We start from the raw sequence: 24,898 nt of genomic DNA on the forward strand, positions 1-24,898 counted from the left end.
CCCCAGACTAGAAATCTTGGTGTCCCCTGACATGACCGTCAAACTATCAGAAACTCCTGTAATGTAGGATGATTGCCTATTGCCTGTTACGTGGCTTTCAAACACCTCTGTGTGCTTTCTGGTCCCAGCCGGTGCCACCTTCCGGGGCTCACCCACCCCAAGCCCTGCTCCCAGGAGCCAGGCGTCCCACCGACTCAAGCTCCCTGCACTGCAGCCTCCTCTGGGCCCTGCCTGGCACAGCCTTCCACCTTTGCTGGCTTATCTACCGATCCTTCCAACCTTCACCCCCTCCGAAAGGGTTTTTACCAAAATTAGGGTCAGTGCTGCACAGTTCGGGGCGTCCAGTCCTTTCATGTCTTTGTTTCAGCTCCTCAAACAGTGAGTCCCCTGAAGGCAGGGACATGTAGGGCTGCCTGGGTCCCTCCTGTTTCGGGTGCTGCCCTGACCCACAGCAGAGAACTAAAGTCCAGAGGGGAGAGGATGGTCTGAAAGCCAACGTACCTTATCACAACATCGAACTGGTTCAGGGCCTGGCCCAGCTCTAGTCCGTGGAGGATTCCACCACTTCCAATGACCACACAACGCCTGCAGCTCTTGGCTTTCAAGTGTGCAGGAAAGTCGTGCTCGGGCAAGAGTTCCAAGAGGGTCTGGACTTTCTCGGAGAACTTGCGGAATCCGAAAGGAGGGTCGTACTTGTACTCCGCCTTGCTCCCTGCGGGGGCCTTCGTCACGAAAGGTGGCAGGTCCGAGCTGTACCTGCGCCTGAAGAGCTGCACCATCGACCTCTTGGCAAACTGGGGCCGGCATTCCTTCTGCAGGACTTGCTGGGCATATTGCTGGGCTCTCTGGAATGAAGCACACAGACCTGAGTTTCAAAGGCTCTCAGGCATCAGAAATATACTCTGACAGGTGACACTTTCTCCTGCGATGTTTGATGTAGCTCCCTTGTGGACGACTGTCTTGTAACACAAAACGTCTGCTTTAGGGGGCTTCCCTGGTGGTGCAGTGGTTAAGAATCCACCTGCCGATGCAGGGGACACGGGTTTGAGCCCTGGTCCGGGAAGATCCCACATGCTGCAGAGCAACTAAGCCCGTGCACCACAACTACTGACCCTGTGCTCCAGAGTCCTTGATCCACAACTACTGAGCCCATGCGCCACAACTACTGAGCCCACGCGCCACAACTACCGAAGCCCGCGTGCCTAAAGCCCGTGCTCTGCAACCAGAGAAGCCACCGCAATGAGAAGCCCTCGCACCGCAATGAAGAGTAGCCCCCCTCTAGCCCGCGCGCAGCAACAAAGACCCAACGCAGCCAAAAGCAAATAAATAAAATAAATAAATTTAAAACAACAACAACAAAAATCTGCTTTAAAGAGTTAATTTATGCTAGAAACTTGAGGGGGAAACCTGGGAGAATCACATGACAAGGAGACAAACTCAACAAGGATATTTATTTCATGGCACAAGGAAGGACCCCCACTTCCTACCCTCCTAGCCTAAGCTGTTCAAATAAAGTTGGGGTGTTCAAATAAATTTTGAACAAGTTTTGAAAAAAATTGAACAAATTTTCAAATAAATTTTGAACAAATAAATTTTGAATAAATTTTGAGGTGTTTATTTTAAGCTGTTCAAATTTGAGGTGTTTAAGATTTCATGTTTCATAAAATCCTGACATGGGAATTCCCTGGTGGTCCAGTGGTTAGGACTCTGTGCTTCCAATGCCGAAGGCCTGGGTTCGATCCCTGGTCGGAGAACTAAGATCCCACAAATCGCGTGGTGCGGCCACAAAAAAAAAAAAAAAAAATCCTACATGCGCTACAACATGGATGAAGCTTGAGAACATTATACTCAGTGAAATAAGCCAGCCACAAAAAGACAAATACTGTAGGGCTCCATTTAGAGACGGTATCTAACACAGTCAAATTCGTAGAAATAGGAAGAACAGTAGTTCCCAGGGGCTGAGGGGGAAGGCAAATGGGGAACTGCTGTTTAACGGGCAGAGTTTCAGTGCTGCAAGATGAAAATGTTCCAGAAATCTGTTTCACAACAATGTCAATCTACTTAACAGGGCCAAACTCTGCATTTAAAAATAATGAAGCCGGTAAATTTTATGTGGGTTTCTTTTTTAAACACAATTTAAAAAAAAATGATTTCCAGGGCCTTTACTGGCGGTCCTGTGGTTAAGACTGCGAGCTCCCAGTGCAGGGGGCATGGGTTTAACCCCTGGGCAGGAAACTAAGATCCCACGTGCTGTGCAGCACAGCCAAAAGAGAAAAAGATTTCCTATTTCAGGTTCCTATCTAGTTGGATGAGAAACAGGCTTATTTATCAGATGGAGTAATGAGCTTCACGCAGTCTGGAATGGGAACCGGGTGGAACCTGCAACGGTGTCCGGTCAACAGAGAAGTTGCCTTGGTTTTGTATACCAGCTTCCCTGCACGTTAATATTTTGCATCCACAAGAAATGACTGTTGAAGGCCAAGTACACTAGCCGGGCTGAACACGGCAAGACACGGAGAAACCAGGGACAGACCCCCACGTGCCCCCCAGTCTGCCCCTGGGCTCAGTCTGGCCAATTGCTGCCTCGGGATCATCTGGCAGCGTCACTGCGCTTCCTGTCCTCATAGCCACGTGCAGCAGTCTTGGCCCTACCTTATCCCTCCTCTCACCACGCTGTGTGCGCGCGTGCGTGCGTGCGTGTGTGTGTGTTCCTCTATTTTATTTGCTGGGATATTTATTTTTAGGATTGAATATGTCTTTTGAACTGTGTCAGTACTATTATGAGGGTTATTATTGCCATATACAGTTTTAAATGTTTGTCTCAACTATGTTTTTCCTCAAAATCTTGTCTCATTTTTGTACAATAAAATTTTTGTAGAAATAATCATCTTACTGCAGGAGAACCCCACTCCCTTCTCTTTAAATTACAGCTTCAAAAAGGTCTTAGTACTGGGAAGAGCACGCCGTCTACATCTTAAGAATCTGGCCCCAGGTCTGAAGAAGGGAATGGATTTTCTTTGAGCCTCAGAAGATGCCGCAGACACGACGTGAGGTCACCGTCTGAGGTCACCGGCACGACACCTAGGACACCTCGCAAGACGGTCCTGAGTGTCTTCGCTTTATGGGTTCCAGGTGGCGCACCCAGGAAGAGGGCTGAGCTGGCAGGCTCACGGCGCCTGATCACCTCCCAAACCCCTACAGTCCCAGCCTCTGCCTACAGAGAGCAGGTGACAAAGACCACCACTGATACATATTCTGATACACCACGGATACCTCGCGAATGAGCATCTTCGTGAGGAATCCAGGGGAAGGCTAAGCAGGGAATCGGTCGTAACCCAGAACAGCCCCTGAGTGGAGGGCTCGCCCTGACCAGGCCTCCAGGTTGGTGACACTCTGCACCTACAGGCACTTAATGCCCAACTGGGGGGCAGGGCCAACAGAGGAGCCACATGTACTATCCATACTTGTCTCTACACCCCGGGCCTGGGGGTGTGAACAAGTGTTTAGAGAACAAAAGGTCTAATTCTTCACTATGGAAGGACATCCCAAGCATCTTGTTTTACAAATCTCCTGGGATAGAAATGAACATCTGAGAAGTGCCAAAGACAGAAGCTTAGTGCCTGACTCAGGGCTGGAACGAGAGGTTCGGTGACGGAGCCGGACACTGAAGCGTGACTCTGCTGGGCACCAAATTTTCTAGTTTCATTTGGAAGGAGTGACATTTCATTCCATTTCCATTCTGGCAAAGAGTTCCATCTCAGGCTTCAAACTTAATCTTCTAGACTGTGGGCAGAGCATCTTCTGATGGTGACCCCTCCCGTCCCTCCGCAGGTGCAATAAATCAATCCCAGTGACAAGGTTCTAACTGCCACTGGAAATGGCCAAAGCCACAGCAATTCCTTTTCTTCTCTTGTTTCAACTTGTTTAAACATGTAACACGCCCCAGAGGTGTCTCAGCCTCCCTCCTTCCTCTTTCAGGTTTCAAAGCTCAGAAGAAAAAGTGCCTCGGGAGGACAGCTCGCTGCGTGGAGCTGCGGTCAAGACCGCAAGCATCTCGACCTTCCTCTTCTCCACTGCGGACAGTGTCAAACCTGGGAGCCAGAGCAGGCTGGCGAGGAAGGACGCAGTGGGGTCCGGATGGCATCCGTCTCGGATGAGAACCACTGGGAACCAGAGGACTGGTGACCTCCTCAAAGATACAGGAACCCCTCTTCCCCCAAATCGAGGCATGGACACAAGAGCTTCATTTTTTGAAAGGCTTCAAGGCTGAGCTTGCTGGCTGCCCACAATTGAGAATAAACAGACATCAGGCAGTTTCAGCTGTCACTGATGTGGCGATGTGCCATGGAAAACCACAGTGTGAGAATTCCCTGAAGGATATTAAAAAATGAATTTCCCTCAGTAAAAATCTCCATTTTCATTTCTACCCCATAATTTTTTAGGACAATCCTCCTCAGAAATATAGGTAACTGGCATAATTCTTAGTAAAGGGCAATGTTTTCTTTTATTTATTGATTTAAACCCAGGACAGGGCACAGCATTTGGGATGAAGGAAAGTTTGGGGCCTGGAGCTGACTGGACCTGGGTAGGAGCCCAACTCTGCCACGGACCACATGAACCGAGGGTATGAGTTATGCAACGACACTTTCATTTCCACGTGTGTAAACTCTGGTTTAACTTCCATGAGTTAGCTGTCTATAACTGTTACCTGGTTAAAAGCAGAAAAATCTGAATGAACAAGTCACAGAGAGAATTAGCACAGTAAAATCTCAACCGGTCAATGGTTGCCTCGGGCTGGTAGTTGAGGGTAGCGTTTGACCACAGAAGGGGTGAGAGGGAACTAACTTGTGTGATGAAATGTTCTAAATAGGATTGTGGTGACGGCGTAAATTTAACTGTAAAGTTACTAACACTCCTCCAATTGGATGCTTAAAAGGTGAAAGTCTTATGGTATGTATATTTTACCACAATACACGGTTAAGAAGCAAACAATCAGATGATCTGGATCTAGACCCGGTTTCAGATCTCTTTATCAGTAGTGTAAACTTGGTTAAAGCATGAACTTTAAGGCTTTTCAAGCCTTCATTTTCCTCACCTCTATGAGACCACTGAAGGATGGTCTGGGAAAAGCAACAGCAGCACCCAGGAGAGAAAGGGATCGGTTTGGAAGCGCGAATGTCTGGACTGATTTAACTCAGCCCAGGGTTACTCTGCTTACTTTTTTTTTTTTGGCCACACTGCACTGCTTGCAGGATCTTAGTTGCCCGACCTAGGATCGAACCTGTGCCCCCTGCACTGGGAATGCAGAGTCTTAACCACTGGGCTGCCAGGGGAGTCCTACTCTGCTTACTTTGGATACGTGAGTGTAGGTCTATGGAGTCACAGTGAAGACGTAAACTTGGCCATGATGAACCACACAGCCCAGGATGCAGTCCCCAGGGCCATGTGTGGTCTTTAGTTCCTGAGAGAAGGCCAAGTTCAAACTGGTGCTACCATGAGGTCTGAACCTCAATTGATGTGAATGTGCTCTTGTCTCTCTTCACACGTCTTTTAAGGGCAATTTCACAGCTGCACCACACTCACACTATCCAAGCATCCCTGCAGAGACCACTGTTCGTCTTTTTTTTCCACAAATGGCACGTTCCGGGACATCTTTAAATAGAAAATAGAAAACCCACAGCAAACATGGCCACACTTCCGCTGTATACATACAGGCAGAATGCAACCAGGTGTTCAGAGTCCAACAGGGCTGTTGACCTTGCAAGTTGTTGAATGTCATCAACAAAGCTCGCAGGGCCCCGCTCTCACGACTCTGAGACCCTCTTCTGCTAACACACAGTCACAACCATTCAGATGCGTCCAAACTCTCTTGGCAGTAAGGCTCAGTCTCCACCGAAGCCTGGAGACAGGGTTTCTCTGTCGAGAGCTCATACTGAACACCAACTCCCAGCCCTTCCCACCAGCCGGCTTCCTGGCTAGTCCCTCTATTCTGGGGACCTGAGAGAGGATTCCTCTTCTTGTTTAGGGATGTGTGACCAGATATCAAAGTTAGGAACTGCTCAGTGTGGCCCTCAAGGCCTCTCACGCTCTGGTCCTGTCTCATTTGCAGTCTCATTTCCTGCTACTCCCCACCCCAAATGCTCAGCAGTATCTAGCTCTTGCTGTTCCTCTACTTTGCAAAGCCCGCTGAGACATGTGCTTTCTGCACACGCTGTCACGACCACTGTGAAAAAGCAGGGCAATTTGACAGAGTCAAGAGTGCTAAAAAGCTACATTTTTAAAAAAAAGTCTCAAGCACTAGAATAAAAGACACCCCTCCTTCCATCACGGTTAGAGCAGGCTTTCACTTTCTACTTTATTAATTTCTGAATGGAGACTTGCACAAACCTGTTTGACTTCACCGTGCCCCCATTCCTCCTCCTTTCCGCACCATTACGGGGGACTTTCTAATTGGAAAAAATAATGCTCTTTTAGAAGTCTTTCAGAAACGGGTTGATGTGGCGGTCACCGTGGGCTACCTCCTGGGTCTCCACTTCCTGCTCCTTCCTCTTCGGGAACCTTAGTGTCCTGCGTTCAGGCAGCCATCACCCCTCCTCCACGCGGGCAGTGGGGCTTGGGAGGCTGATCCCACTCGTCAGGTCCTTCCATCCCCCCATCAGAGATGAGTTAGGAATCCTTACTGGAGCCAGTCGGGACAGGGCACTAGCACCCATGAGAGGCTGTTACTGGCCCAGCAGTGAACTTAGGTTTAAAACTGGTCCCACCAGCCTAAAGCGGGGGGACTCACATGCCATGGTTTAGGGGGAAAGAGAAAGGAGAGTGTTTACCGGGGGATATGAAGAGTTGGATAGGAGGTATCTGTCCTATTCCTCAAAGGGATATTAAACTTAATGTACCTAACTGAAAGTCCTCAAAGAATTGCCTGTTAAAATTTAACTGTGGATTTTCTGTACAATCTGAGTTCAAAGATGAGACACCGTGCTGAGGTTTGAGTAATCTCTCTCCTCCCTCTGGAGTTCAATACGTATAAGTACATATTCGTTAATGTAAAATGTTATCCCACAATCCCTATCTCCCAAGGGCTTGCCTGGAGGACAAGTGGGGAAGACAAAACAGTTAAAGTACCACAGTGGTAACTGTCAAGATTAAGGTATGAGGGGGGCTCCTAGAAGACAAGAGAGAAGGATCTTAGAAAAAGGAACCCCCGAGCTGAGATTTGATGTAAAAGATGATTAACAGAGAGGCAAAGGAAGGGCTCCAGGCAGAGAAGAAAGAATGCAGCAAATACAAACTATTATAGAGAGAATGGATAAACAACAACAAGGTCCTACTGTAGAGCACAGGGAACTATATTCAATATCCTGTGATAAACCATAATGGAAAATAGGAAAAAGAATGAAAAAGAATATATGCGTGTGTGTGCATGTGTGTGTGTGTATATATAAAATATATAAAATTGAATCACTTTGCCATACAGCAGAAATTAACACAATATTGTAAATCAACTCTACTTCAATAAAATAAATTTTAAAAAAACACAACGCAGCAAACACAGAGAAAAGTGTTCAACAAAGATGCTGGGACAACTGGAAAGCCACAAGCAAAAGAATGAAGCTGGACCCTGACTTCACACCATATATAAAAAGTAGCTCAAAAATGGATCAAAGGCCTACATATAAGAGCTACAACTAGAAAACTTCTAGAAGAAAACATTAGGCAATGGTTTCTTAGACATGACATCAAAAGCACATGGAACAAAATGAAAAGTAGATAAACTGGACTTCATCAAAATTAGAAACTTGTGTGCTAAAAATGATACCATCAAAAAAAGTAAAAAGACCACCCACAGAATGGGAAAAAAATAGTTGCAAATCATACATCTGATAAGGAACTGGTATCCAGAATAAACAGAGAACACTTAAACAACTCAATAATAAAAAGACAGCCCAATTAAAAATTGGGCAAAGAATCTGAATAGACATTTCTCCTTAGAAGACCTACAAATGGCCAATGAGTACATGAAAAGATGGTCAACATCATTAGTTATCGGATCAACACCATAATGAGGGATAAGGAAGCTCACCAAGGACCTGTGAGGGGGTTCGTGCGCCTGATACAGGCAGGGCTGCGAAGGTCGCGGTAACAAAAGGGGGCTGAAGAGATCGGCAGGGACCAAGTCATGAAGAGCCCTACAGGCCAGACTAAAGAGTGTCGATAATCTCCTGAAGGTAAAGGAGAGAAATCCAAGAGTTTGAAGCAAGGAAGCAACGTGTCAAATTCAGTTATTAGAAATACTACTTCCGCCATAATGAGCATGCCTGAATGCAGAAAGGAGGGTAAGGAGACACTGAACTGGGGCAATGGAGAGAACAGAGGATTTCAAGGGCAACCCTGGATCATTATTCCTTTTTCCAGAATCCTAGAAACTATATATTTTTATAAGCACAGCCCCGCTTCTCAAATAACATACTTTAGATGGGACAATGAAATGCTTACACAAACATTCATAATACCAGATGGAATCTGGCAAGTTTCAGAGGAGCTTCAAAGACCACTGAGGTTCAGTTTGAACGTCACTGAGTGGGGACTAGTGGTGTCACGTGCCTGCATTCAGAACAGGAAAAACCCAGGTTACGAAACCAGCCTACACTTTCCAGCCAGGTGCTAGACGACTGCAGTGAACCACGGAATTCCAGGGCTAGAAGGGGTCAGAAGGCCCCTGAGCCACCAACTGTCTGATGCCTGAGTTCTACCCCAAAATAGTTATCCTGGCTTTGGTCAAAGACCTCCAGAGGTTCACCACAAAGGCAGCTCATTTTTTCCATCTTTGGACGTCGTGGACCATCAAACCCTTCTCCTTTCAGCTTGGCTGTCACCCTTGACCCAAAGTTCTTCCAGTGAGGCCACCAGGGCAGGCTGGCTCTCCCCCGGGCCAGGCCTCTGGCTTGTTGGCAGCAGCTGCCATGTGTCCTGCACTGGTCTTCTCTATGCAGATGTTCCCATCCCTTCAAAGGTTCCTCGGGGACAAGGTCTAGAATCTCTTCTCTGGTCCTTCTCAGAAATCACTAGGGAATTCCCTGGCGATCCAGTGGTTAGGGCTTGGCGCTTTCACTGCTGGGGGCCCGGGTTCCATCCTTGGTTGAGGAACTAAGATCCCGCAAGCCACGAGGTGTGGCCAAAAAAATTTTTAAAGTCACTAGAATTCCTTAGGGGAAACTTAAAGAGCCATAATGACAAGAGCACTTGTCTGAACACGGCAGGTTCGAGCAGACCACCACTGGCCTATTGATGTAGCTGAAAAGATAACAGCTGTAGGCAGTCACAGCACAGTTGACGCAGACAGCGCTGGCCAGGCACGAAAACCACTCAGTTGATTTCACCCAAGGTGTTACCAAACCACATCTTCTCCATCCATCTCACAAGTGCACACAGTGTACTTGCACAGAGAGCTCACAGCTCTCCTCAGTTAGCCCAGACTCGAGGGCAGTGATCTCTGCTGTTGGTCAGAAGGTCAACGGCCTGATGAATGAAATGGACAGGACAGAGGGGACGCACAGAGAACGTGGGGAAGTGTAGCAAAGGGACGAGTTCACAGATGCCGGTCATCGTATATCACAGTATCAAGTGTCAGCATTTCAGGGTTTTTCCAGGAGACAAAAAACAGAGACAGGTTGTCTGCAGAGTTTATCCAAGCGAACTGTGGAAGGCCTTGGAATTGAAAGGGATTTGGGAATGTCTGCAAGCCCAGCCGTTCGGGAGGGAAAGCCCGGGCGGATGATGCGGGACCACATCCTGCTCCAGCAGAGCAGAGAGGCTAATGCGGCCGAGACGAACCGAGTCGGCCAACATCTGAGGGACAGAAACAGCCGGGGAGGAAGGCCCCGTGATCGGCAAGACCCCTGAGACACGGGGTTTCTGCACGGGCCAACCTGTGCATTTAGTAACTACAATACACTCCTTTCATTTACATGTTTATACCTGTCTGTACTATGAAAAATGTGAGGTACTTCAAAGCGTATACAGAATAGAAACACGTGAATAAAAATCAGGACTAGGAAAGGAGCTTTGTGCATACTATCTTTTTGTTTTTTGGTTTTTTGGTTTTGTTTTGTTTTGTTTTTGCAGTACGCGGGCCTCTCACTGTTGTGGCCTCTCCCGTTGCGGAGCACAGGCTCCGGACGCGCAGGCTCAGCGGCCATGGCTCACGGGCCCAGCCGCTCCGCGGCACGTGGGATCTTCCTGGACCGGGGCACGAACCCATGTCCCCTGCATCGGCAGGCAGACTCTCAACCACCGCGCCACCAGGGAAGCCCTGTGCATACTATCTTACTGGACTTTGATGACCACCCCATTGCACAGACGTTGTTGTCTACACCTCACAGTTGAGGAAACTGGGACTCCCAACGATTCAGTCACTTGCCTCAGGTCTCACTGTTACGAAGTGGCGTTTAGATTTGAATCCAGGTCAGAAGTTTAAGCTTTCTCCTCTGCATCGTGCCACCTATAACTTCTGGCTTCCTCTCTGTGGACGCTTCCTACCCCAGCAGAGAGCAGGGTCATCAGGTGACTGAACTCTGAAACCACACTGCTGGGTCCAAGCCTTCACACCACCACTTACTTGCTGAGATAACCTTCGACAGGTTACGTAAGGTTCTTCCCTACCCTCATCTATGACGTGGGGATAATAACAGTAGCTGTAGCCCCAGGACAGTTATGAGGGTTAAGTGAGTTTCTATTGCTAAAGCATTTTCAGAACAGCTACACAGTATATACTAAACTAGGTGAACTAAACTAGTTAACTAAACTAGGTGTGAACTTGGGCCGGCAGCTTAACCTCCCAGGCCATCATCTGTAAGATGCAGAGAACCCTGGGATATCTCTCAGTCATGATGATCACTCAATGAGATAATATATGTAAAGCACCCATACGTGTCGGTTATCATTATTACCATGCTGCTTTACTTAAAATCATCTGCCTTTTGTCCAAGGCTGAACAGTATCAGATAATTTACAACTCAAACCATCAGTGAAATCAAGATTTAATAGGTCAATTGATTAAAAAAAATAAATACACGTTGAAGGAAAAATCTTGAAATACACTGGGAAATCATAAAACGAAAAATAAAACACAGAAATGACAAAAGATACTAAAAGAATTTCTTCCTGATCTGCTTTAAGAACAGGTACGCTGGTAGCATCATGGTGTATTAACTCCAGGACAGGTGCCCTACAGGGTCAAATGGACCTCACCTCACCCCACGGCTCCAGTAAATGGGAGAAGAACAGTGAGTGTTAGGTGGGTGTGTTTTGAAGCGCTAAGGTTAAGTGTTTTCCCTTCTGCTTATAACTTTCATGAACATTTATTTATAACACTTGAGAGACAAGATTACTATTTAAGCGTACACTCGGAAATATTCTAATTGAAACCACACTGATGGAATATCTAACCTTTATGCGGTTGGGGTCCACATAATGCATTTTTTTCATGTCACATTCTTCAGTAGTATAATTTAACTTGAGGATATAAAGGATCCACACTCCAAACACAAGCAATGTACACCTAGAAAAAAAAAATCAATTACATATAATGATGTCGTCCTGTGATAATCCAGAGAGATCATGTGAAATAACTGAAAACCTAACCCAAATAGAGTCTGCCTGCCACTCAGCATAAAAGTACAGTCTTTAAGATGACCTCCTAACTTAAGGCAGCATTTCTTATTTTTCTAACAAGATAAATTAGTCATTTATGACTGTCTTTGTTATAAGCAAATATAGAAAAAACTTTTTTCTGCAAAGGTACCGCAATAAAATCTGAATCACAATATAGATTACTGGACTTAAAAAAAAACTAAGTAATAAATTTTGAACTATAGAATCTCAGCTTTAATTTTTTACCACTTTAAAATAGTCAGTCCTGAAGATGGCTATTTTGAGACTTTAGTCTGCCATCTTCTCAGATGCCTGGCTTTCGGAATAAAGTCATATTCCTTGCCTCAATTGAAAAAAAAAAAAAAGTCAGTCTTGGGACTTCCCTGGTGGCGCAGTGGTTAAGATTCTGTGCTCCCAATGCAGGGGGCCTGGGTTCAATCCCTGGTCAGGGAACTATATCTCACATGCATGCTGCATTAAGAGTTCACGCTACAACTAAGGAGCCCACGTGCCACAACTGAGGAGCGGTGAGCCACAACTAAGGAGCCCACCTGCCGCAACGAAGGCCCGGTGTGACCAAATAAATAAATAAATAAATTCTATGTTATGTTATTTTACCACAATAAAAAAATTAGGAGAAAATACAGTGAGTTCTTAAAAAAAAAAAAAAGGAAAACAAAATAAACAATCTACTTATTATTCTTATTCTTCTTCTAAACAATTCTACTCAGAAATGAGGCTGAGTTAAGACAGTAACACCAGTCACCTTTAAGACCACCTATGAAAACTATTTTTAAAGATCTGATAAATTCAAACTATTCTACAGTTTAAAACACATGTGTGCACGCACACACACACACTAGGAGAAAAGAACTGAGTCTAGTCCTGGTTCTAGAAATCTCATTTTTAATAAGCTCCCCAAGTGATACTGGCAAAATAAAGGTTAAAAAAAAGTTTAAATCAAGTTTAAGAACCAGTACTTTAAATAAGTTGCGTTATTGAAAAAATGACGTCAAGGAATAACCTTAAGGGGAAAACATATTCTAAAGAAAAGGGCACTTTAAAAACTATAGCATCTAGGGCTTCCCTGGTGGCACAGTGGTTAAGAATCCACCTGCCAACGCAGGGGACACGGGTTCAAGCCCTGGTCCGGGAAGATCCCACATGCCGTGGAGCAACTAAGCCCCTGAGCCACAACTACTGACCCTGTGTGCCACGATTACTGAAGCCCACGTGCCTAGAGCCCGTGCTCCGCAATAAGGGAAGCCACTGCAATGAGAAGCCCACGCACCTTAACAAAGAGTAGCCCTCACTCGCCGCAACTAGAGAAAGCCTGCACACAGCAACGAAGACCCAACGCAGCCATAAATAAATAAATTTTTAAAACTTAAAAAAAATATATATATATATATAGCATTTAGCATAGTATACCATACACAATAGATGCCAAATAGTTCTTAATATTTGAGGATTATGTTGCAAGAAAGTATTGCTAGGAAGTGTTTTCAAGACTTCTTGATTCTCATTTCAATAGACTCTACCATGAAAACTTGGACAAGCATCTTAATTCTTCCCTGGGATCAAATACAATGCTAAGTGAATGGGATGCAACCATTTGCATAAAAAAGAGAGGGTCGGGGGAGGGGAATACACACACACAGTATTTCTTACATACACAAGACTGCTAATATTGGTCATCTTTTTTTTTTTTTTTTTTGCAGTACGTGGGGCTCTCACTGCTGTGGCCTCTCCCGCTGTGGAGCACAGGCTCCGGACGCGCAGGCTCAGCGGCCATGGCTCACGGGCCCAGACGCTCCGCGGCATGTGGGATCTTCCCGGACTGGGGCACGAACCCATGTCCCCTGCATCGGCAGGCGGACTCTCAACCACTGCGCCACCAGGGAAGCCCCTATTGGTCGTCTTTAAGTGGAAAGAGGAAATGTGGGGGGCAGGGATGAGAAGATGTTTTACTGAGTACCTTTAATACCTTTTGAATCTTGTGAATGCAGTATGACCTATTCTTTTCTCCAGCCCCAGAAAAGGTATTATATTCAGTGCATTCATAATTCCCTTATTTTGATTATAAAAGAAAAAAAAGGGGGAATTCCCTGGCGGTCCAGTGGTTAGGACTCCGAGCTTTAAATGCAGGGAGCACGGGTTCAATCCCTGGTCAGGGAACTACGATCCCGCAAGCCGTGCAGTGTGGCCAGAAAAGAAAAAAAAAAAGGAAGGAAGAAAAAGTTAAAAGCAGGCCCAGAATCTACAGCACTGATTCCGTTGTTCTGTACTTCCTGGTTGCCAGTCTGTCTCAGCCACACTGTAAGCAGCACGGGGCCCAGGTCTATCTCCCGTGTGGCCAGCACCCAGCATGGTGCCAGGCATATGGGGGCCTCGATAATTACTGGTTGATGACAAAAGGAGATGGAAAATGATCTGAGTGTTTATTAACATACATTTCCTTTCCCACCTTTCCCCTTCTACACCTCCCAAATTAGTAACATGAGATGGGAGGCTAGATTTCAGGGCTGGATTTCTACCTGTCGGCATGAAAGGAAGGGTAGTTTACCACCTAGTTTGGCTGGTACCAAGTAAAACTGACGAGTTCCTCCTTTAACAGTTCTATCTCGGGAGTTCCCTGGTGGTCTAGTGGTTAGGATTTGGCGCTTTCACTGCAGTGGCCTGGGTTCAATCCTCGGTCGGGGAACTGAGATCCCACAAGCCTTGCCGAGTGGCCAAAATTAAATAAATAAATATAATAAAATATTAAAAAAAACAAAAAAACAATTCTATCTCTTACTAGGATGTACAGGTGACCTGGCTGGTACCCCTCTCATCCTTTTTAGTGTTTGATATTCAATGTTATTCAAATGCCTGTAGGGGACTTTAATTAACTGTATTTTTAGATTCACTGGAAATAGCGAAGGCAAAGGGGATAGCAGCTGGAAGGGCTGTGCACTGGAAGCTGTGGGGCCTGGAGGCTCCCTGGCTGGCGCTATGCTGCCACGAAGCACAGCCTGATGCAGGAGCCCACGGCACCTGTGCCCTGAGCCTTGACTCAGATGTGCCTTTAAATGATCCCTGCACAAGTGTGACCGTGGATGAGAGCCATCTTCAGGGCTCTCACTGAATTTTTCCCCCAGTTCTACCCAGTTGATCCAAATCAGAGGTGTCTTGCGGCCCGAGGGCTCGTGCTTACTTGAGGATGTCTTTTAACAACAAGCTGGGTCTTCTCATCTTGTTCTGAGCACGGGTGTACCATTGCAGGGAGGGCCGCGAGCAATCGCTTTTCAGCTTCACACGGTTGTACTGGCTTGGCATTGCTGTGAAGAGAGGAGAGGGCAGGAGAAGGGAAAGAGGAAAGTGAGTTCAGCAGATTATGCTTTTAAAGAGCTTTTTTTTTTTTTTTCCTGGCCTCTCTGTGCAGCTTGCGGGATCTTAGTTCCCTGACCAGGGACTGAACCTGGGCCCTTGGCAGTGAAAGCGCCAAGTCCTAACCACTGGACCGCTAGGGAATTTCCTAAAGAGCTTTGATGTGGTATAGCCATACCATGAAATACTACTCAGCCAAAAAAAGGAGCAACCGACTGATACACGCAATTGGATGAATCTCGAGGCAATTATGCTGAGCCAATACTAAAAGGTTACATGTTGCAGGATTCCATTTATATAATATTCTTGAAATGACAAAATTACAGAAATGTAAACAGATTAGGTATCAGGGGTTAGGGAGGGGGTGGTGCAGTGGCTATGAAAGGGCAAGAGGAGGGGTCCTTTTGGGGATGGAAATATTCTGTATCTTGAGCGTACCCGTCAATATCCCAGTTGTGCTATTCTACGGTTTTGCAAGATGCTACCATTGGGGGGAAAGTGAGTAATCTGTGTTATTTCTTACAACTGCATGTGACTCTACAACTATCCCAAAAGTAAAAGTCTAATTTTTGTTGAGTCTTTAACAATTAGATATACTTATGGAACTATTTACAGATGAAACAGGAGAAATGAAATCTGCTTCAAAAACTACCAGGAAGGGGATAAGCGTTTGTGGGAATAGCTGACACAAGTTGAGCTTTAAACTGCTATAGTATCTGGGCAATGGGTACATGGGGCTCACTATACAATTCTCAAAACTATTTGAAATTTTCTATAATAAAAGTTTAAAAAGAAAGTGGTATATTAAAAAACAGGAAGAGGGTTACACTAAGAAAAAAGAAAAAGAAAACATGGCAATTAAAAAAAATTTTAATGGCAACTTTAAAAGAGGTTTTCTTTAAAAAATACATATGTTCTCTGGTATGCATGCCTACTTATTCTTTTGAATTAATTTTATTCTCAAAATTTCAATTTTTAAGCAATATTACAAGGGGTATTGTAGTAGAAATCAAAACATCTCCCCTCATATCAGTTTTCCCCTTCCTCTCTCCTCTGGATTTTTAGCTGGGCACATGGCCTCAGAATAAAGACTACATTTCTCAGCCACCCTTGGAGCTAAGTACAGCCTTGTGACTAAGTTCTAGTCAATGGGACACAAGCAAAAGTGACCCAGAGAACTTTCAGCGTGCTTTCCTTGGCATACGCCCTTTTCTCCTTTATCTCCCTTCCTGCTGGCTGAAATACTGACGCTTGATGAGCCACTTTGGACCACATAGCATGTCACCCAAGGGATGGAGAAGCAACAAGAGAGAAGGGGCCCGGGTCCCTGGACCACCCCAAGGACAGAGCTGCCAATCCACCTTAGACTGCCTGCCTCTGGACTCTTACATGACGGAGAAATAAACCTCCATCTTGTTGAAGCAACTGTTAATTAAATCCCAGCTAATATAGGCACCGATTGCGTTATGATATTTACATATTAATTCAAGAAATAATGTCTTTACTATACTTAGTCTTGAAGCCAGGAGGAAGTTATATCTCATTATTCACTTCATTTCCCCCATTAGTGCTGTGCCATTTTCTTTGAAAAAAAAATCTTTTATCAAATTGACATCCAAGTATTTGATTGCTTGCTACTGTAAACACTCTCCCTCAACTGCAATTTTAACTGTGTAACACTAGAGTACAAGAATTTTCATAGACTTGCATCACTCCTTTTGAGTAGTTTCAAAAAACTGAGCCAAGGGCCTCACTAGTAAACCTCTGCTGAAGAATCTACTGAATTCTTAAAGGAGAAGCGAGATCAACTGAGACCCTGGAAGGTTTTCAATCACCACAACCTCGTGGTTACTTAGATGCACAGTCAGCCAAGCGGTGGGTCCTAGGGGGCTGCCTATGACCCGGGCATCTATTAAAAGGAAGATTCTACGATGCCCGTGTTTTTATGACCAGAATGACACTTCACACCCACGTGGACCTCCCGAGAACAAAGCAGACGGTGGTATTGGAACCGGGATCCCACCCTTGCCCACGGCTGGCGCACTGGACGGCGCTGTGGGCTCTGGGCTGTACTCTGACCCCTCTTTCTCATCTGCTCTGACACTCAGGCTGCAAGCCTGCAAACTGCATTCCCAGACTCTCTCTTGTGCCACCCAGCTTCCTGAGGAACTGTGATTGTGTGCCGTCTGGGTGGAAAACTCTAAGGCAAAGGGAGGGGGCAGCCTTTCATCTCTCTGTGGTTTCTGGTTTCCTGCTGGATACGGACTGGGACATCAGATGACTCTCTTCTGCTACTTTTAGGAAAGTGGAACCAAACAGGAAGAGGCTCTGGAGGTGAGAGGAGGGTCTACAGTCCTGGACTCCTTCCTCTTCTCACCACTACTGCTACACAACACATGCCCGCATCATTCAAAGGCTCAAAAAAAAAAAAAAAAAAAAAGAGAGAGAGAGAGAGAAACAAAAGAAAGGAAATAGACAGTTGTGTTTTTGTTTTGTTTTTCCTATCACACTGGAGGGGATCTCAGGAGAGACCCCTAGGCTCAGCTCCTCCACCTGCCACCTGAGAAGTCTGGGGCAACTGACTCTAACTCTTGTAGCTCAGTTTCCTCATCTGGAAAATGGGTCCAATATTACCTACCTCCCAGGATTCAAGTGGGAATGGTGGTTGCACATAAGAAGCACTACCTCGGTGCTGGCTGTTGCTACTGTTACACAGAGAGGGAACTGACAGGCATTTTATACAGCTATCTGACAGGGCGTTAAGACATCTGCATCCTTTAGGCACTCTCATTTCTGGCCACAGGTTTCCGCTCCAGCCCTATCAGGGGCCTGGCTTCGGTCCTATCCATGTCCCTTCCTGGGGATCTCTGGAGAGGCAGCGTCCTCCCGAAGCCCCTCCTGCGCTCACCCAGTCAGGTCCCGGGCAGTCTCTCTCTCCCCAACCCCTTTCTAAACGTCCAGCTTCCTTCACCGGCCTCTCCTCCCCACCGTGACGGCCCAGCGGCTCCTTCACTCGGTCTGCGCGCCATGCCGGGTGCCTTAGAACCACGTTTCCCTCCCGACCTCTGCAATGGTAAACTCCCCTACACACGGTGCAGGACTCGAGGGTCCCGGTTCCCACCCTCAGCACCATTTCCTCCTCGCTCACATATATTCACTACAAGGTTCACCACTTGCCTTTTACTCACCTCCTCAAGGGATCAGACCCCAAATCCATCTCCCTGTGCAGGCCTCTCACCCAGCTCAGACCTGTCTAGCTAACGACCCGCCTGCTATCTTCTTCTCAAACAAAATCACAAAGCAGAATCTTTTCTCACATCACTTGGTAGCTGTACCATCCACTCAGTCATCCAAGCCCAAACCCGCAGGTCGGCCCCAGACTTCTCCCTGGCAGCCCCAGGCCCAATCAGTCCCCAGGGCCTCTCAATCATACCTTCTTGAACTTCCCGGGCCCACGGGCATTCTCTTAGTGGAGGTCCCTTACCCAGACTCCCCTGTCTCAATTTTGTCCCTTCAAAGCCATCTTTCTAAAATATGTATCTGCTTAGTGGCTCCCAGCTCATCTCAGGTGCTATGACTTCAGGTGACAAACTTGTCTGTGACACTCTAGCCACAAAGAAGTACTGTTAGAAGCCTGGATGTGCCACATTGTTGCCTCCATGCCTTTGCACAGATGCACGCTCAGTCTGGAATCCTGGTGGGAATCCTCCCCGCAACGATCTGCCTGGTGAAGTGTCTCCTTTCATCCTTAAACCCTTCTCCTTCTCTGCGAAGATCATTTTCAACGCCATAACCGTCCCTGGGCACTTCCCCATCTCTGTTTACCACCATGAACTGAAATGTTCTGCGTACATTTTGGGTCTCCTCTGCCTTTCTGCAAGCACCTGGAGGACTGAGCTGCAGGGCCGGGGCTCTGCTCATCTTTGTAATCCTAACACCTAGGATAGGGCTTGGCACACAGCAGGCCCTTAAGAAACATTCCACATGGAACGGAATGTGCATGACTCGCCTATGGTCTGTTATCAAACAAGATAAACTCCCCCCATCAAGTGTACTTTCCCAATGATATTTAAGATTAAAACTAAAACTGAATGTTAACAGCAATTCTAAGAGCAAAGAGTAAAGTGTAAACTCTACTGAAACATCTAACGTGCAGCAACAGGGAAATTAGCGGTAAATTATGCTGCAAACCACTTAGCATACGCTGCAGTTGTTAAAGCCTTTGCTACATGAAGTGGAATCTGTGACCACAGCCTCAGCGGCAGCTGGGAGCACGTGAGACATGCAGAGTCTCAGCACTGCCCCCTCCATCTGCTGAATCACAGGATTCATATGAACGTTCAAGTCTGAGAAGCACTCAAGGTATTCGGTCCATACGTTTATTGGCACAGAAAGATACTGCAAGAAAAAAGGTCTGTAAAAATTATGTATATATACCTATAACCATGTTCTAGGGTGCCCCTACTCAAGGTAGGAGAATCTGATTTCCCGTGAAGTCACTGAATCCTCCTACTTGGGTTGGAATGTCTTCTTCCAATCTAGAAGGGACCATTTGGATTCAACACGACAAAAGGAGGGCCAGGCAGAGTCATCTTCACACACGTGCAATTGATGTACGGCTGGGTGGCCTTAAGATGCTCCCTCGGAGAACCCGGGGTTTACTTATTTCTAGTCCTGCTCATCTGTGCACCATCTGCACTGTGTCCATTCATTGCTTTTGTCTTTAATGTGCTGTTTGGTGGAGGATGGGTTGCAATTAAAAGTTCAATTAAAATGTTTAGCATCATGAGACACGTTACACATAATTTTTGTCTTTTTAATATACATCTGTCTCTTGGCTTCCCCACCAGAATGTAGATTCCATGAAAGCAGGGGTCTTTGTTTTGCTCACCACCGAGTTCCCAGTGCCTAGGATGGTAAGGGGCACACAATAGGCAACTAATACATATTTACTGAATAAATACTCAAGATTCTTATGAGATTTCAGAGGTGATGCTGGTTTCAGGCATTCCTCCAAGGACGTGTTGGCAAGCCATCACCATCTGTCCCGTGGCACTCTCCTGGCCCTGCTTCTCCATTTCCTTCACGGGCAGCTCGTCCCCTACCACCTCCTTCTAAGTGCTAGGATCCCAAGGCTCATAAATGTGTCCCTCCTTTCATTCAGACTGCCAGAGGAAGAGCCTCCACTAACCCTTTCTATGCAGAAAAGGCCTGGCTTTCAAAATTATATATTTCTACTCACGTGTAAAACTGTAACAGATGCTTCTCAAATGCTTGTATACCCGATGAAGAAATCATTCTTATTAACGCCCTAATGAAGAAATACTAAGGCAAGGTCCAGGCCTTCAGTCCACTTGTAGAACTGGCACTAACATTTTCAAATTAAGAATTAACCTTAGGGGCTTCCCTGGTGGCGCAGTGGTTGAGAGTCCGCCTGCCAATGCAGGGGACACGGGTTCGTGCCCCGTTCTGGGAGGATCCCACGTGCCGCGGAGCGGCTGGGCCCGTGAGCCATGGCCACTGAGCCTGCGCGTCCGGAGCCTGTGCTCTGCAACAGAAGAGGCCACAGCAGTGAGAGGCCCGCGTACCACAAAAAAAGAAAAAAGAAAAGAATTAACCATCCAAGATAAGAATACAACAGACGCTGCAAAGCAGTACATGACAAACTGTCAGATTAACTGTACAGCTAGCTAGTTACTGGTGCAAGAGAGGGTAGGACATTAATATTTATTGGGAGGAATAAGCCTACACACGATATCATTAAATCCAAAAAACACCTTCTTTGGGGACTTCCCTGGTGGTCCAGTGGTTAAGAATCCACCTTCCAATGCAGGGGATGCAGGTTCGATCCCTGGTCAGGGAACTAAGATCCCACATGCCACGGGGCAACTAAGCCTGCACGCCACGACTACTGAGCCCACCCGCTCTGGAGCCCTCGCACCACAACTACAGAGAAGCCCGCGTGCCACAACGAAGATCCCACGTGCCGCAACTAAGACCCGATGCAGCCACATCAATCAATCCATATTAAAAAAAACCAAACACCTGCTTTTTTGAATTGCTATCTGCATTTAACCTGCCGAAGGTCACACACAGACAAGTAGGGAGCTGAAATTTCCAACCAACATCTATCCATGTCCAAGTCCACGGCCTTCCACCTGGGGGTACTTAGGAAGGGTAGATATTGGAATTAGGTGGGTATGCCTGTATGTGAAGGGTTTTTTGGTTCTTTATTTTTTTAATCATATAGGCACACCAAAGCACAAATTATTAGAAACAAAAACCTGAAACTGACAAAACAGTAAAAAACCCGACACAGCTGGAGTGGACAATCTGGGAAGACGAGCAGGTACAGCTTAGATATTAACACGGCAGCCGAAAGAGCATGCCCTTCAAGGTGGAAGGTGTCTTGAGAAGGACTTCACAGCAAGAGAGACGGAAGCTTGACGCTAGGCTGTCCGGGGACAGCGGGGCAGGACACTGGACGCTCGGGTGGAAAGGGCGCCTGAGGCCCATCCTGGTGAGGAAGAGGATGGGATAAGGACAGAGATCGATCAAGAAATGATGAAGGGCTTCCTTGGTGGCGCAGAGGTTGAGAGTCCGCCTGCCGATGCGGGGGACACGGGTTCGTGCCCCGGTCCGGGAAGATTCCACATGCCGCGGAGCGGCTGGGCCCGTGAGCCATGGCCGCTGAGCCTGCGCGTCCGGGGCCTGTGCTCCGCAACGGGAGGGGCCACAACAGTGAGAGGCCCGCGTACCGCAAAAAAAGAAAAAAAGAAATGATGCAGACTAGCGCCAAAAAGAAGTAGGCAAAGATCAGTCTGGGTCCCGGTTATGGAAAGAAATAGGATTGGAAGTCAATTTTTGTAGTTTAGTGATGATGAGGTGATGAACTTGAGATGATAAATAACTAGACAAAGATGCCCAGGATGCAGCTGGACTCGCCAGAACGCCCATCCCTCCAGCCAGCCTTTCTTGGCAGGTCCGAGAGTGATTAACTTCTCTCCTGTGAACCTCGACTGGTACAAGTCACACGCCATCCACGGGGAAGTGGAGAAGAAAGTCACTCAAATCATGCTTGGATTTTATGTTTTAGATGAAGAACTGGACTTGATAAAGGAGGACAGGAGACATGCCGGAAAGCCTGCCTCAGGGCGAGACGGCTTCGGAGTGCGCAGAGATTAAACATCTCCCAGGGCCAAGGATGACACAGCCAGCTACAGCAGGGGCAGAGGGGGCTGGGTGAGGAGGGGAGACCCACCCCGTGGGCAGCAGGAACGAGCAAAGCAGAGGCCTGGGGAGTCCGGAGAGCGAGTGACCAGGTACAGCTGTGAAAGTATGGCCGGGGGTGTGGGCGCAGGCAGGAGCTAAGGGCAATACTGTGGTCTCGTCGGACACCCCGGGGCTGGTGCCGCATCTCGGCTGTGAGTGTTGACTGCTGCCCCCTTCTCTGAGGATCTGCCCTCTGTCCCCAGCCAACGACCGACTGACAGGGGGACAAAAGGCCTGGGATGACCCTGGAGAGCAAGTCAAGCTCCAGAGCTCCCTGGGGAAGCAGCTGAGACCACAGTTCCTGTTCCAGGCTCTGCTTCTAGAGGACACGACCTAAGACCGGTCAGCAGGTCAGCAGAGTCAACGTATGGACGATGGCGGAAGGTCACGGACGATCCTGAGAAGCCCTTGAGGATGTTATCCAGGGGGGTCACGAGATGTGGAAGAGAGTCGCCGGGGAAGCAGCAGGGACGTGGTGGAGGGGGAGAGCCAGAGGCGCAGAGCCTGTGCCCCAGCCCCATGCTGTGGCCAGGTGGGCAGGAAGGCCTTCCAGCTGCAGAACAGACAGGGCTTGAGGCAGGTCAGATGTGGCAAGCCGGCAGGCGGGAGGAGAGCTCAAGTGTCAGGGAGGCCACAAGGAGGACGTGTGCCCTCGCCACGTGTGCCCCCAATGCCAGTGGGCCGTTAGGCTGGTAAATGCCAGCGTGGAGCCCTGGGGAGGGATCTGAGCTGGAGTATCAGTCAGGGGTGCACTTGGTCGCACGTAACAGAAACCTGGGTGCCAGCCAAGGCTTTCAGCCAACTGGGGGTGTCTCTTTTTTTTTTCTTCTTTTTTTTTGGCCATGCCGCAAGGCATGCGGGATCTTAGTTCCCCCCACCCCCGCAACCAGGGATCAAACCCGTACCCCCTGCAGTGGATGCTTGGAGTCCTAACCACTAGACCGCCAGGGAACTCCCCGGGTGTGTTTTCCTTACAGAACAGGCGCAGTGGCTCTGCAAAGCTGTCCGAGTCCCACTAGCCTCTGCTCTAAACTCCAAGCAGGAAGAAGAGGGATGAGCCAGAGAGGAAGGGGAGGCACCTCCATCAGGAAACGAAAAACTTCCCCGGAAATCCCTGACCAGCTTCCAATTCTATCTTGTTAGCCAGACCTGCATCACGTGACTACCCCCAGCCGCAAAGCTGGCCAGGAGCTTTTCACAAACCGGGCAGGCTGCTTCCACACAAAATTAGGATTCTGCCAGTAACGAAGGGGAGAGAGGGAATCTCTGAAGCAGCAGCAGGGCCAGCCACAGCCGAGATAAGGGCCTGGGGCTATTTAGATAAAGGAACCATTAAGGCTGTTCTAAAGAGGTTAGATCTCCAAGGGGAAGAACAAAAGGCAGAGCCTTCTAGGGGTTGGAGAGGTGAGGAAGAAGCACAGAAGGTACTGCTGGAAATCACAAAAGGAAACCTTAAGTAAAATCTGTGACTCTGCTGTAACAGTGCCAAGCCTGGGTTCCGTAACACTCCGGAAATTCAACTATTTAAGAAAGGAACACAACAGCTCCTAAAACAAAATGCACTTTGGATCGCTTTAACCTAAAAAAGTAACGTGGGTGCCCCCACTGTACACAGAAAAAAGGGTGACTTCTAATTTCATCGGTTCCTCCAACATGCTCTGTGGGAATGCCAAGATGAAATGGATTAAGTCCCCGCTTTCTAGAAACCCGAGGTCCAGGGAAATGACAATAGGAACGTAACTCCAACGGCGTGGGGAGGGCTTCAGGAAAGGAGGCTGTTCACAAGTGTGGTGCCTGACATCCAGCACAGACACAGACTCGGTGTGGCCTCCCCAAAGCCCACCCACAGGTACTATCACAAAAGCCACGGGGCTAGGGCCCAGAAGCTGGGAAGCAGTGGGTCAGGGTGAAGTTCTAAACTAACCTTTCTTCTGCCCCCAGCCAACAGGAAGGAGAAGTGGCGGGGGGAAGATGGTCTAGTTGGGAAAGTTCAAGAGCACACCAGCCAGGGCCTTACCTGGGGCTCAGAGTGTTGGTGACCTGTGCTCCCTGTCCACCCAAGCTGACCGGCATCCTCATGTAATCTAGGTGGCTAATTTCAAACCAGTTTCAGCCGTGGAACTCTTTTTGTGTTTTTTTTTGTTTTTTTGTTTTTGTTTTTGTTTTTTGCGGTACGCGGGCCTCTCACCGTCGCGGCCTCTCCCATTGCGGAGCACAGGCTCCGGACGCGCAGGCTCAGCGGCCATGGCTCACGGGCCCAGCTGCTCCGCGGCCTGTGGGATCCTCCCGGACCGGGGCACGAACCCGCGTCCCCTGCATCGGCAGGTGGACTCTCCACCACTGCGCCACCAGGGAAGCCTCTTTTTGTGTTTTAAACAGGAACACTCACTTAGAATCCTAACATATAACACAGATAAGAGGCATGGAGTTGATCGCTTGCAGGCTTTCTCTGCCTCGGCACTACTCACGTTTGGGGCTGGGCAACTCTTCGTTGTAGGAGGCAAAGAGGCTGTCTTGTGCCTTGTGGGATGTTTCACAGCACCCCTGGCCTCCACCCACTAGATGCTGCTAGGATCTCTGGTCCTTGCCCCTCTCTCCCAGTTGT

The 24,898-nt window shown here is 47.7% G+C and overlaps 1 protein-coding gene across 4 annotated transcripts in view; it reads right to left on the bottom strand.

Moving 5' to 3' along the window:
- Positions 1-24,898, bottom strand: part of ST3GAL5 (ST3 beta-galactoside alpha-2,3-sialyltransferase 5) — a 48,126-nt gene that overhangs the window by 9,551 nt on the left and 13,677 nt on the right. For 3 of the 4 annotated variants that reach the window (XM_081254676.1, XM_081254679.1, XM_081254677.1), the window contains exons 2-4: positions 14,849-14,972; positions 11,449-11,560; positions 502-845 (exon numbers count right to left, since the gene is read on the bottom strand). In XM_081254676.1, coding sequence (XP_081110802.1) covers positions 502-845; positions 11,449-11,560; positions 14,849-14,972 — 580 coding nt within the window. Of the gene's footprint in view, positions 1-501; positions 846-11,448; positions 11,561-14,848; positions 14,973-19,458; positions 19,745-24,898 lie in introns of those variants that run through there. The other variant, XM_081254678.1, reaches the window with a different exon arrangement.

Source organism: Mesoplodon bidens (assembly GCF_964165515.1).
Source record: "Mesoplodon bidens genome assembly, chromosome: 14".
Taxonomy (NCBI): Eukaryota; Metazoa; Chordata; class Mammalia; order Artiodactyla; family Ziphiidae; genus Mesoplodon; species Mesoplodon bidens.